General features: G+C 37.6%; 1 protein-coding gene across 1 annotated transcript in view; it reads left to right on the forward strand.

Annotated features, from left to right (window-relative positions):
• Positions 1 to 5903: 5903 nt before the first annotated feature.
• Positions 5904 to 15486, forward strand: part of CNTNAP4 (contactin associated protein family member 4) — a 466116-nt gene continuing 456533 nt past the window's right edge. Inside the window, exon 1 of the mRNA XM_061626204.1 lies at positions 5904 to 5988. Within this exon, the coding sequence (XP_061482188.1) occupies positions 5904 to 5988 (85 nt within the window). The remainder of the gene's footprint in view (positions 5989 to 15486) is intronic.

Raw genomic sequence — 15486 nt, forward strand, 5'->3', positions numbered from 1 at the left:
CACCCAATTATTTGTCTTTTTCACAGTCCATAGTATGCGCAAAGCTCTCCTCCAACACCACATTTCAAAGGAGTTGATTTTTCTCTTATCCACTTTTTCACTGTCCAACTTTCACATCCATACATAGAGATCGGGAATACCATGGTCTGAACGATCCTGATGTTAGTGTTCAGTGATACATCTTTGCATTTGAAGACCTTTACTAGTTCTCTCATAGCTGCCCTCCCCAGTCCTAGCCTTCTTCTGATTTCTTGACTATTGTCTCCATTTTGGTTAATGACTGTACCATGGTATTGATAATCATTGACAGGTTCAATGTCCTCATTCTCAAATTTAAAGTCACATAAATCTTCTGTTGTCATTGCTTTAGTTTTCTTGACATTCAGCTGTAGTCCTGCTTTTGTGCTTTCCTCTTTAACTTTCATCAGCATTCATTACAAATCATTGGTTTCTGCTAGTAGTACAGTATCGAGTGCATATCTTAAATTATTGATATTTCTCCCTCCAATTTTCCCATCTCCTTCTTCTTGGTCCAATCCCGCTTTCCGTATGATATGTTTACAGCTATTAAAAAATGGGAGGGTGATCCTGTTAATCGGTAGTTCATCCAGAAGGAAACCTGTGATGTCCCTTACTTTCAGACTTTGCTTCGAGTAGTACTAGTAGCCACCACTCTTTTTATTTTATTGTTTGTAATATCAGAATAATAATGTATGAGATGATGAAACCCTCAGGTTGCTTGGGAGTAATTTTACAGAATGCTATTCTACAGATAATTCTTGTGTCTATGGAATATATACGATTTTGTGTCTGACCTATTTTTAAATACATTTTGAGCTAGCTTTTGAGTCCAGGACATTCTTGTATGGCCAGCCAGAGCCACTTAGCTGCTTGAGGCAAAGCAACAAATGCCACCATATCCACCATGACTACCCTGAGTCAAGGTGCATACAGTATCCAAGGCAAGGCAAGTTATTTGGACACCTGAAGCAGAACATTCCACAAGCAAGCATCTCTCCTCTTTCCTGGCAATGAAACTGTAATAATAACAAATTAAATAAGTAACAATGTGGTGTCCTTTCATGATACTCAAAATCAGTAGCCTGAGGCACCTGCCTCACTCTGTCTAATGGGAGACCTGGCATACTGAGGCAGAGAACTATCTTGAGAGAAATGGAATTTGACAGACATTTCTTACCGATGTCACAGCTCACATTAGAATCCATCATTTTTACTTTTTTACTTTTATGTAAGATTCTTTTGCAACTAAATAATTTAAACATTGGGTCTACATATCTGAAGCCCCAGAATACTATTCTTCCTTTTTTTCTTGGAAGGAAGGCTTTTGCAGAAATGTATATTTAGTTCCATATAAAAACAAATACATATTGTGATATGGCAGTAATGTATGGAATTAGGCAGATGCACATAGCCATACCATCACCAATTATATAAACTGTACAGTTTGATGCACTCAGACATAACAATCCTATTGTCCTAGGTGAGGTTTGAAGCTGTATATTCTTGAAATCTGAAATCTAGCTTCTGAAGGAGCTGTGTATTTCTGAGGCAACATGTAAATTTTAAAAAAATGTAGTTCTGTTTTTAAATACTGTTTGCATTGCAAATAGTTAATTGTGTAAAGTAGGAAAAAACCTGTCCTTTTACTCAAAACTGAAGCCAGGAAGATACATTGTATTGAGGTTCAACTGTCAGTATCCCAAGAGGCAGCTACACCAATACTATTGCTGAAGAGCGTTATGTATCTTGTGAGGTTTCCATCATGAGATCGAGCTGGAGACCACAGCTTTTATATGATGCAGTGGCATACAGAAAGGTCAAAATGTGCTAGATCTTCTTGTGGACATTCCATTCAAACCTATTGCTTCATTGTTATAGGCCAATGAGGTTATATAATTACAGTGAGAGCATAGTGATTGCCTGAAATGTTCAGCTTCTGACTGGGGAGAATATAAGGGTAGGCTCATCACTGTTTGGGAGTCTGATCACTTGGTCAGTCTGAAAGACTATGAAGAGATTCAGTGAGGGACTTAAGAGACTCGGAAATGATAAGATACAACCCTGAGAGAATCTGAAACTGTAAGCAGCAGCTGCCAAGAAGAGCAACTAGAATCCAGAGAGAGCCAAAAGCGTATATGATCCTTGATCAATAATACATAAATACTGTACAAAGGAGTCAAAGTACCTTGTGAATGTAATACAAATCTTTTCCATACATAAAATGTAGAACTTAACATGATTATAAAATAAATGCCATAGCCACAATAGCCAAAAATATGTCTCAATACACATTTGCAAACTGGATACTTTTACGTGTAAAAATCAGTTAGGGTGTGGTGGCATGTATAATATGCTTGAAACAGACATATTCAATAATCAGAAGCCAGACAAGTTTAGACTAAAAAGTCTTATTCCATGGCAAATTGAAGATTCTGAACACCAGGTTGAGCATGAAGCCACAAGGTATTGTACATGGAGACATTTTAGGTATGGAATAGATCTGTATTACATAAAAACGAGAGAGCCAATACCTTAAACTGAAATTACTGAAGGCACAAGGTAAGAATTTTTGCAAAGAGGAAAGGAAGATTCCAGCAGCTGGTTTTTTGGGGGGAAGAGTTAAAGCCAGAGGTGAGTCCCTCCCTGATCAGAGAGAAGATATTTGGTAAAGACCTAGGTAGGATGTTTGTGGGAAAGAGCCTTCAGGTGAAGTCCTCTAACTAGTCTGTGATTTAGCCAACTAAAAGGACAATTGGCTAGTGGTATTAGTATAGGGCCAGGAACATGAACTAGTACATAGACACTTGTTCAGCAGTGATAGCATTAAAATAAATACAACATAATTAAAGTAAATGGGACATCTTTAAAGCAGCAGTATCATCTATTAGCATTTCTTAAGCTCATTATCATTATATAATACATCAACCTACAAAATAAACATGTCTCTCTAAATAATAAAGATACAAAATTGTTGTCATGTTGCAGTAATGCCCTCAGCTTGCAGGGGCATTCTCACATCTTCCTCCTCACTACTCCCATCAAGCAGTCTGTTAGGTTGGTAGGTGGCAGGGAAGGGCAAGCAAGGCTGCTGTGGGAAGGGAAGAAAAGAGGGGCTTTTTTGCTAGCCTTTCCCTGTGTGTGGCCCTGGAGGGGGACAAGGCAAGGTGAGATGGCTACTTGCTTGATGATGGAGGGGGAGATACTGCTGAAGCTAAAGAGACGAAGGACCCATCTGTCTCTCCTTCCAGCCTTCCAAGCCTTTCCCTCATTAATGCACAGATACACCTGTTTTGGGAGCTGGCCCAGGCAGCACTGCTTCTGTCTGATGTAGGGAGCCAAAATGACCAACCTCTAATCTGGTAATATGAGCATTAACAGGATGCTCTTTCCTGGGAGGAGGGAAAGGCTTGGAAGGCAAGAAGGAGAGACAGACATGGCTGTCTCTTTAGCTTCTTTTTGCTTCATTGTTGGCTTCCAGAGTCAGAAACCAACAGAAGGCCAAGGCCAAGCCTGAAGCATCTCAAGCCAAGCTCATTCTAATAGTGGGGTGTGTGGAAGAGACTGATGCTGAGGTTGCAGCAGTGAAGATGCTGTTGAACCTAAGAGGAGGAGGCCCAATTGTTAGATTATTCTTTCTATGAAAAATGATATTTTTAAAAATATCAATATTAATATCAATAATTTTGTGGGGAAAAACCCAAATTGGTATTTATCACAAATAGCAGACATTGATCCCTTACAAAGTGGTACTGGAAGGAAGTTCAATGGAACAAAAATCAAACTAGCACTGAAATGCGGATCCCATTTCTAATCAAAATATATTTTCTGCGATGAGCCTAGGGATCCTAGGGAATGTTCAGCATGGCTAATGTTCAGGGATGATCAGATTTATAGTCCAGAATGGTTGGAGGGCACCAGGTTTTTAGAGGTTGCTGTAGCTGTCAACACAGCTATGCACATTCAACCAAAGCCACACCTATCCTCACCCAGTAGAGCCGAATGGACCAAAATATGCCTGCAGATGATGTAATGTGTGAAGCAGGCAATTTACCATACATTGATGTGTGCATGTTAGATTGATGATATCATTCTCTCTCTCTCTCTCTCTCTCTCTCTCTCTCTCTCTCTCTCTCTCAATCTCTCTCTCTCTCTCAGTTTTAAGGCAGAAGGGTCACTCAAATTAAATACTTGCTACCTTCTGACTGTAGCAGATTTGCCCTTTAGTGTATCAGTAAATTGGCCCTAAGGGTCATCTACGTGTTGAGAGATTGAAAACTTTAGTAACAGAGGAACAGAGACCACAACTCTAATTGGCAATAGCTCTAAAGATAGTATGTTCTTAAGTGAGCTGCTTTTGCTGTACAAAAATAACATATATGAAGACTCTTGGCCCCTGAAGAAGAGCTGTATTATTGAAACACAAAGACATTCTCAATGGCAGCTAGTGCTCTAAGCGGGCAGTGGAATCTGACCAAGGTTTTAGTCTGAACTTTCATGGAGTCACCAGTTGCCACTGGGCATTTTTCATGAAGAAACATCACTGCTTTCTAGGATCCAATATGAAACCAGCCTCATCCATATTTCTTTTTTTGGGGGGGGGGAGGTTCATCTATGCTACTTTATTGTCTCAATTTACTCTAAAGTTGTTTTACACAATGGAAACATCTGGAAATAATTATAGATAAGAAAGATAAGCAATGGCAGTAATAAAACTAGTACTATCTTTCCTAGCAGTACAAGATACCTTAATGGTTGACACCAAGGTGGTATGACTTCTTATAAATAGGAATCAGTTCTATCTTTGTGTCTAATGACTGTCACATTTGCCATTTATTCATGTTTGAGTTGGATTTGCAGACTCCTTCTGACAGAATTTAAAACTCCAAATCCCATGCAATATCTCTTTTCCCCGTCTCTCTGCAATTTTAACATTCATTATTTTAGTTCAAAACCATCCCAGTTTGCTCTCTTTTAGGCTTGTGACTATACTCTCCCTGAGTATGGAAAATAAATGGCAAGATCGAGCTTCTGAAGTAGTGTATTACTTATTTGTGGGATTACAATTCATTGGAATTTAGGCACTCCATGTCTTACTAAAGAAATACTATCAAGGGAATATTCTGCAGCATTACTGGAAGATGAATGCTGGAATGTATGGCTGAATGCAAGATTTATTGCGCATGTAAATTCAAACTACAGTTTTGTTGCACAACAGCAATTTCTGGTGTTAAATTATAACATCTTCCGTTCTTGCAAATGATGTAGCAGCTGAAAGTTGTCATTAAATACAGACTTGAATGGAAGGGGTCATAATGGAAACAATTTTTTTAAAAGCACCCTTCTTTCTTGTCTTGCTCTTATTCCATTTCCCTCCTCCCATTGCATGACCATAAAGAATTGGCAGTAGTCATAATCCAGCAGGGAGGCTGTACTGGCACACATGTGCAGGCTGTTCTCTTTATTGTCTAGCTTTCATCATAGACTCACATTTCCTACCTGTCACCACAAGGGGTGTCCGGGACACATTATGAATGTGAAGCTTCAGTAACCAAACTGTACAAGGTAGTCGAGCAGTTTAGCTCTGAGTGATTCTATGAAATTAGAGGAGAGATTCTTGCAGCTGCTCTTCGGGGATTGCTGTTGTTGGGGGGAGAGAACAGATCTTGTGTGTGTGTGTGAGAGAGAGAGAGAGGCGGAGAGAGAGAGAGAGAGAGAGAAGATGCAGAGTGCATTTGACTGAGCTATTTGGCTACTGGGAATCACTGAAAGAGACAGAGAAAGAGAAAGGAGAGCAGAGAAAGCAGGGACAGGACTGAAGTGCAGAGCAGCTGTGCCTGTTTCCTAATACTCTGGCACTTTGGGGTACCTCAATCAATGAGAACATGGATTCTTTCACTGAGATCTTCTTCAAGCTGCTCTTTTTGGTCCCTCTTCATCACTGGAATATATTAGTAGCAGGGAACAAATGTAAGTATTATGAATAGATTTTTAAACTTGGACCAGATTGTTCTGAAAAACTTATGACTTATTGTAATGAGATCTAGACATAGAAATGTTGTTCTTCAAAGAAATCAGTGCTGCTGGGGTGAAAGAAAATCTTAGCAGCAGGATGAAAATGTTTCAGGAGCTGAAAAATGTCATTTCCCATGTTCATCATTTACTTTTTTTACCGGGCTGCAATCAGAGCACAGACTAAGTCAGGTTCCAAAATAATTTGCATTTCATTAATTAACTGCATGGTCTTTATTTCCTTTTCTCTGTTTTTTAAAAAATGTTTCCTATATAGCAGCACAGTAATTTTCAAGAAGTTAAGTCATTTATGGGGATTAGAGGCGTGCCGATGTTCTCTGTTGCTGCATCAGCTTGGCTTTTAGCAATATATAATTTTGCAGGCAGATATCTGCCTGTATATCCTTGAATTAAGATTAACTCCGATGTACTGTACTGTAGGACACAAGTGCACAGCAAATGTAATTGAGGAGCAAATGTTGAGAATGAGATTTTATGGGATGTTCACTGATTACACAGAGAGTAATGTTCATGTGTGACCAGGTAACAGAATGTATGCAGTAGAATGCAAAGTTGTTGCTATTGTATGTGTTTTTAAAAATAAAGCCAGTAGGTTAGAACTGCAAGAAAAGCCTAGTGCAGCTCTACAACTTAAGAGTCTCAGCACAATCCTCTACATGCTTACTTGTTCAATGGGGATTGCTCCCTAGTTAAGTGTGTTTAGGATTGCAGCCTCATCACCCTACAAATCAAGTATATATTATAGATTTGGGGTAAATAGTTTCCAAGACTGAGTCAGATCTGGTTGTATTTGGCATGTACAAAACATATCACAAACAAATGTTTGATTGTGCTCAATTTTATATACCTGATTACTGATCTCAGGGGTTCTAAAAGCTCCATTAAACCATAGGCTTAATTGTACATTAACACTGCAATCCTATCCATGTCTACTCAGAAGTAAGTTTATTTGTATTCAACAGGGCTTATTCCCATGGAAGTGTGTATGGGATTTCAGCCTAAATGACTTAGCTCATCTTCCATTACAGGTTTTAAAATGTGCATTTCAATGGAGGCACCACATGTGCAGTGTGTGAATCAGCGTAAGAAGCTGTGACTATAGTTGGAGGAACCAAGTGCTTGGTGTAGTAGGAATTCATGAATAATATTATACCACAGTTGGCGGGGACAGCTCCTTCAGAACATCTAAGCTACAGAGGAGGAAAGTGGAAGTTCTGTAATTCAAGTGCTTTGTGCTTAAAGGTTTAGGATTGAAATATACTATCATAAAACAGACAGTTGCTCTGCAGGACCAAACTGATATTTTGTTGTCATTCAGTCATGATACCTTATTTGACATTCAAGTGCATAGACTACTCCTAAACATGAATAACAACTTTTCCCTGTCAGCCAGCTTACTGCAATTTATCCAGATTTGGTTTTTTAAAAACATTTTCTTTATCTTTCTGCTCTGTGCACTTCATGAATTCATCCATTTTCAAAAGACCATCATAATTGAATCTCACATTAATAGTTAGTCCTATGCACAGAATTAAATCAGATGCTTACAGTACGACATGCTAAATCTATAGCAAATAGTACTTGGGGAACTATAACAAAGCAGCAAAGCACTAGAGGTCACTCTTACAATTTAGGAAGCAGTGCTCAGAGGAAAAAAATATAGCAAGCATACTCTCAGCTCAAAATAATGATGGATAAAAACATCAAATATGTGCAACGATTACTGTCTTTACTTTCTGACACATTGAGACAACACAATTCTGAGTTACACTGATCTATAAATTGCTAGGAAGATACCCCTTTTCATGCAATCATTAGATGTGAAACAATAATGCCTTTGCAATTGAATGAATAATATAGCCATTCTTCAGACATGAAGAGGAATGCAAAAATCAAAGAGCTTATTCAGCTTTATAGAGGGAACAAATGATGTAATTTTCAAATCAACATAATCTTGATATATAAGCATATATCCCTACCTGTTCCAAAGACTTGGATTGAGTAGTACTATATCGGTTGCACACATCATCATTCTCTGTTAATATCAGTTTTCTCAGTTTTCACCTCCTTCCCCCTTAAGTTTCCATTGCACATCAAAGTTACATTATACTTTTAATATCATGCCTTTTCTTTGATAATGGATGAATATGCAGCCTAGTGACCTTTACTGAAAATTTGTCAGGAAGTACAAGTGTGTGTGTGTGCCTTGGGCTTCCATATTGCTTCAACAGTTACCTGTATACAAGAGTCACTTTATACAAAAGCATCACTCCAAATTAAATACTGCACTGTTCTTGCATTTATAGCTGTATTTCAACAATGTTACACAAATGTAAGATCCACTTTGTTCAGTGGGGCTTACTCCCAAGTAAGTGTGCACAGGACTGCAGTCTTAAAGAGCTAGGATATAACTCTTACTCCTGGGACGTGTATAAACAAATAATATGTGAAAGGATGTGAATGAAGTACTGAAATCTCTTATTTGTTTTCCTGAACAATCTCCTGTATTAAGGGCACTGAGAAATGAGTCTCTATGATTTCTAATACCAAATATACCTTTCCCTTAATGTGCTCTAACACCAGATCTTGAGATCCACTATAACTTATTTTTGTAATTCTTGTCCATGTGTAGGAGAACCTCTGTGGAAATAAGAGGTTACATCTGCCTAAGTCACACTCAGAGCAGACTACTGAAATCAATTTATTTAAGGTAATGATGCCCACTGATTTCAATAGGTCTGCTCTGAGTATGATTTAGACAGATGCAACCCAATAGATCTCTCTTACTGACAGTTGTTGACTGTGACATAATTGTATCAATTGAAATCTCATCTGTTACTTATACCAAACAATATTTAACTGAATATAATCAGTCCATTCTTGTCTCTATGCCCTTGTTCATATATATATCATTGTTCTGAACTTTTCCAGCATGTACACTGAGCAGATAATCCACCATTGGAAAAAAAGATGTAACTGTGATTTAAGACATCAGAATTTAGTAAGCCTTATCTAATGAAGCCCAAATTTAAGATTTTGAAAGGCACATAATTTATTTGTTTCCTGAAGGTTATTGATAGATGAGTTGTCAAACATGGGAATTGTTATCCTTGGGAACATTTACATTTTTCTGGAAAAAAAGAAAGAAATGAAGGAAGGAAGGAAGCCATTCAGCTCCAAAAGTTATCTCTTCCGAAAGAATTCAAACTTACAAAACAATTTAAAAGTACCCAACTTACAATATGTACTCATAAATATTTATTTATTAATTATTTGATTTATATCCCACCCTTCCTCCCAGCAGGAGCCCAGAGCGGCATGTTTCAAATATGAAACTGTGAAAGGTCACATTGAAACATTAAAAGTATATATGGAATATCCGCTAAATGTTTGCTATTAGAGCCAGTATAGGGCATTTTTGTTTTCTTTTTCAAATTTTTTATTTGAAGATGATTCTATACCAGGTTTTTAGCCAGGTCTTACATCTGAACTAAAAACTGTGACATGAAACTTTGATATACGCGACATTGCCTTTGACACTATCTAGATATCAAGGGTTATATGAAACTGAATTAAACTTCATACACATATCAAGTCAGCTGTTACTGAAATGTTTCAAATTAATTTGATCAATGTACGGAAACAGAACTGCCTATGTACATATTTTTCACGCAAAGTATATTTTATTTCTACAGAAGAAAGCTTAATTTTTAGGAAAGTTTTAACTTGGCCCCTGTATGTTCACAGCATAATTTAGAGCTTCAAACCAACAAATCTGATAGAAGTTAACTAGGGTTTTTTTCTGCTGACAAACCTTGTTACAATTATAGAAGTTTGTTGCAGCAAGAAAGAGCCTTTGTGGCAGATTTATTGTGGCATATGCTTTCGTCAGCTAGAGCTGATGAAGTGGACTCTAGTCTAGTAAACTTGTTAGTGTTTCAAGTGGACTCTTTTGCCAGTGTGATGCAGAATGTCCTAGATTATTCTATTAGGGGGATGCTCATTATACTGACAGTACAATCCTATAAACGTATAGGACTCAAAAGAGTACCATTATTATTATTATTAATATTATTATTATTATTATATCCCGCCCTTCCTCCCAGGAGGAGCCCAGGGTGGCATTAGTTCAATTGGGGTTACTCCCAGCCAGATAAGTGGATCTTGGATTGCAGCCTTAATGTTCAATGCAATCCTATACATGTTTACTCAGAAATAGGGCCCACTGGTTTGTATCAGATTATCTTTGATACAGCATAGTGTTCCATTAACAGGGATCAAGGTGATCTTCAGCAAATTCCCCTTTCCACATGCAGACTCTTAAACCACCTCTCATGCTGTTCCAAAGGTAGGGATGTGTGTGGGAGCTGCAGATGGGAGAGGGGAAATCATCAAATATCACCTTGATCCTTATTTCCCTGACAGAAGACTCCTCTGGATGAAATCCTTCCATCAGAGGTAGGGATGGAGGTAGGATAAATTTAATTCAATCTGCATTTAAAAGGGAATCCATCTAACTGACATTTTCTGAAACAATATGCAAACTGAAACATAGCCATCCTTTGAAATTTTCAGTTCTCTGAAATTTGCAGTGTAGTTCTTCAGCCATGTAATGTGTATATACTACTAAGATAAAGTATATACAATTGAATATTTTAGTGAAAATAGCATTCAAAAATATTATATTAGGGAAAATATAAATATTAAGAAAATATGATTTGTTAAAATCTGTGTATTGGGCTATATATATATGGAGAAATTTGCAGTAAAATGATGAATTTTCATGAGGACATTTTTATAAATCATACCCTGAAGAGAAAATATGGAGAACTCAACTTAAAATTGGAAAAACAAGGAACTGGGAGAAAATGAAATTGATAGATTTGCCCATTCCTAGTTAGAGGAGGATCCCCAATTAGATACAACCCACTATGTTAAAATTGCCGTTCCATCTAGTAAATGAGTGGTGTTCAACTAGCCTTTACTCAGAGTAAACCCACTGAAATTAATGACCATGCCTAATTTAGATCCATTAATTTCACTCAGTCTACTCTGAGTAAATGTTAGTTGACTACAACCCAATGTGTTTTAGGATTGCAATTTCAGCGATGCAATCTCTAGCCCTAGGTTAGTATTAAATAAAACAAGTGATGAAAAAGAGGATCTTTCCTGGAAGTTGGGTCTTACTCAGTGTGAATGAAATATGATATAACTTGTTTTATTTGGTCTTAATTTCATCCTCTTCATTTTATTTGAAAAATATGTAATAGTTCAGTAGCAATTTACTGACTGATCTCTCTGCTGTAGCCTTGCTTGAACTTGTAGAAGTATGTTAGTCCAAGTGAAGTTCTCAATTTATTTGTGATTAAGAGGATTATTATTATAGCATAATGATATAATTATAATAAGTGATTGAGCTGCATGGCACTTCACAGAGTGCCATATAGGGTTCAGGTTAGGCAGGTCCACGAAGTCCTTGCCGGTGGGCCCTGTGTTTGGGTTTGTACCCTCAGAAGATGCCCAACCATGCATCACCTGGGGACAAAGAGCTTAAGACAAATGCTTCATACAAAAGGTGGACTTTGTCTCACATAGGTGTCCTGAGAAAGGTAAAAAGCACAACACAAGAGAATGACTGGAGTTGTTTAAGTAAGATGGAGACTTTGAAGTGGTTGAGAATAATATAGCTGGAGGAGTAAAACATCTTAGTCAGAGATTTAACAGGAGGAAATAGGTAAAGTTAAACAGAGAGTTGAAATTATCAGTGAACTAACACAGAACAATTGAAGGAAAGCAACAGTAGTGTGACAATGAGAGAATAACTGAACTGTAGCACTGAGGATTATCATTCTATCCAAAGCTTTGATGCTCAGGCAGAAACCTCCATACAATTGGTCCTAAGATTGTCCATATAATCCATTTTATAGTATGCCACAAACAACTATGAACAAAGACTACTAAGGTAAATGCACTTCATTGGAGATGTTTAAATATACCATGAATTACTTAAAGAGGATACTTTTTTTATTATACCACCAAACATAAAAATGACCAGATGCCGTAAACTGCTAATTTTGGGATTATCTAGGGTGGGATTACCTAGGAGGGCAATTGTTGAATTATTTGTTTGCACCTGCAGATTATAGCATAGTTTCCATACGCTGGATCTATGTTTTTATTGAACAGTACTTAAGAATATTTTCACTTACACATGATTGCTAAGAAACAGACTATGAGAATTTGGCCCTCATAAAGCTGACCATTTCTGAGTATGCAGCTTTTAAGCAAGCCTTTGTAATGTACATATTTTTAACATGGTAAACCTTGGTATGTTATTCTTGATGTCCCATTTCTGGATCCTTCTTTTTTCTAGATATGTTTTGTACTCCCCCCCACTATAGCTATACATTTGTTTATAATCTAGATTTCATATTAAAATAGTCTACCATAATAAAAAGACCACTATCAGCAACAAACATTTTAATGGTTATAATTAGACCACTATTGGCAATGCAAATGTTTTTCAGTCACTTGTAAAGCAGCTGCAGTATATATCGAATTTTTTTAAAATCTATACTATTTGAAGAAAACTTCCATAGACTTGAAAATGTTACCTGTACACTGGACTACAGTCATCCACCAAATATAAAATTATATTAAATCTATATTAGAGGTGTACACTGACCACAAAATTCAGTTTGGACCCTCATTTGGCACTTCAGGAGGCAACCCATCTTAGTCCAAAACAGAGTAACTTTTTTTTCCTTTTTGACAGAAGTGGATGAAATTTGCAGGCATATCAGCCCCTCTTGGGGAGAAAAAGTCTGCTAAATTACTGCCAAAAAGATCCAGGGGCTGTTGTACAAGATACCTTTGAAGGAAATGTCTATAACTTTTTATATTTTTGGATAGAACTATATGACATTTGCAGGCAAGGATACAACTTCTGAGGGTGTGAATCATACCACATTTCAGGAGGATAGCTGCAGTCGTTTTCCTGCAACAGCAGGTGTTGCAGTTTTGTGGTGGGTAAAAAACAAAACACTTAATCTCCTCAAGTGTTTTGTGGGCAATTAGTCTGAAAATTGCAAGTACAAGAGAGATGCTTCTGTGTAAGAAAACTGCCAAATTGCACAAAAATAGGTCCAAGGGATTTTGCACTAGGCACTTTTAAATTTAATTTTGGGGTGGGAAGAAATTCACTTTTAAGGAAAAATCATTCCCTCTGAATCTGAATAAAAACTTTACCTGTCATTCACAGCAGAACTCTCTCTCTCTGTGCTTTCCCCATCCTAGCATTTTCTTTAAACTCGAGACATACATTTTGCTTTTGCAAAGCTGCTCACTCCGCCAACACATTAGGATAAGAACAGAAGGAAAGCCTGCCAGATCAGGTCGCTGGTCCATGTAATCCAGTATCCTGTCCTCCAGATGCCTATATGGGAAGGCCAAAAGCATGACCTGAGTGCAACAGCACTCTTCTCGTTTGTGATTTCCAGAAACTAGCATTCAGTGGCATGTTGCCTCCAACAGTGGAGGAAGAAGATGGACCCTAGTTAGCCCTATCTTCCATGAATTTGTCTAATCCTCTTTTGAAGCCATCCAAGTTGATGATCATCACTACTTCTTGTGAGAACAAATTCCATAATTTAACTATGCACTGCATGAAGCAGTACATTCTTATGCCTGTCCTGAATCTTCCAAAATTCATCTTCATTTGGATGTCTGCATGTTCTAATGTAATAAGATAGTCAGAAAAGCTTTTCTCTATCCATTTTCTCCACAACATGCATAATTTCATACACCAATATCATGTTGCCTCTTACTCGCTTTTTCTCAGAACTAAAAGCCCCCTCCCCAGGATTGGAGAGTGTTGGTAAAATCATTTCCTCTAAGCTCAATCTGTTAATCATGAAGGAGCTCCTCCCCCCCCCACATACACACTCTAGGATTTTCCTCATATGGAAAGTTTAGAGACACAGTGTTGCTTTTAGCAGATGCTTGTCTGCAGTAGGAATGGGGGGGAAATTTGATTCTGTTTACATTTAAAGCTGCATCTATCAAATTCATAGCCATCCTTTGTGTGATGCAGTTCCCCAACCAAAGAATGTACAAAAATACATATATATGGGGGAAATGTGCATAACACATGTGCATAACAAGTGTGCATATTAGTGGAAATCACATACAAAAATACATTACATTAGGAGAAATTGCTTGCAAAAATTTGAACATTAATCAAAATGGCATACAAATATGTGTTTATTAGGAGAAATTTGAACAAAAATGCCAAATAATTTTCATAAGGATTTTTTAAATAACAAAATTTGCAAACTAGATAGATGTTTAAACTCTTCAATATGCACAATGGACTTTATCCATCTTCCGAAGACCTTAACAATGTAACCAACCTACCACTCACAAAACAGTATATGGGCGTTGGGGTAAAGGTTTTATAGGTGTGGGGGCAAAAGTGGCCATATGTTCTTCCATAAGACACTAGTGACCACAACACGACCACTTGGTGGTAATGCTATCCACATATCAATATGACTCAAATGTATAGTTGTGTGATAGCAGAATTTCTTGCCAAAATCTATAAAGAAACATAGCCCCACAAATAGCAGCCAATATCTCCCCACTTATGTGTGAGTTGTATATGTATTATGTGTGTGTAGTGAAGCTTTTATTAGAGCATTTGCCAACTTCTACTCCTCCATAAGTTCATTTGACCAAGAACTTCAGTGAGGATTTCAATCATACTAGGTGTGAAAGAGGGACATGCTCCTTGTTCCACATCCTCTGCCACATTCCAAAAACTAACCCCACAGCCCTCCATGCACTGAAGTTTTGCAGAGGAAATTCTTATCTACTCATGAAGACATTATGTGATTAAGAACCCTGATTTTCCAGGTTCTAAATCATGTGGGGAGCCCATACAAGAAGACCAGGCTTCCTTTTTCAGACATCGAGCTCTCTAAGTTACCTTCTTTCTCCCTATTGACCTTGATGTTTTTCCTTGTCCACACTGGCCGTTCAGCCAAAAGTTGTGATAAATAATAAACAGAGAAATTGTTGATAATTGGACTCAATGGATCAAAACAACCCGCTTAGGGCAAATCAGTGTACGAAAAGACACCACAAGGAAATGGAAAAGTACCTGGGCTATTCAAGCTACCATGAAAAAATCCTTCCTAGGCCCCATGAAGGGCAAACAACTGAGTCCATGCTGTCCCCTGAAGATGTAGATCGGGTTGCACTTCCTGCTGCTTCGCCCCAACTATAGGTGCCCCAAAAGGAATAAACTCTTTGTGTATTCCAACATGACATAAGCTGATCCACTTCTCTTGGACTATGAAATGGAGTTTTCCAGTGGATCTCACATTTCCCAAATGTTCTGCCAAATATATATATTCACTAATAGGCAAAAAACGC

This window comes from Rhineura floridana, chromosome 1 (genome assembly GCF_030035675.1).
Source record: "Rhineura floridana isolate rRhiFlo1 chromosome 1, rRhiFlo1.hap2, whole genome shotgun sequence".
NCBI classification, from domain to species: domain Eukaryota; kingdom Metazoa; phylum Chordata; class Lepidosauria; order Squamata; family Rhineuridae; genus Rhineura; species Rhineura floridana.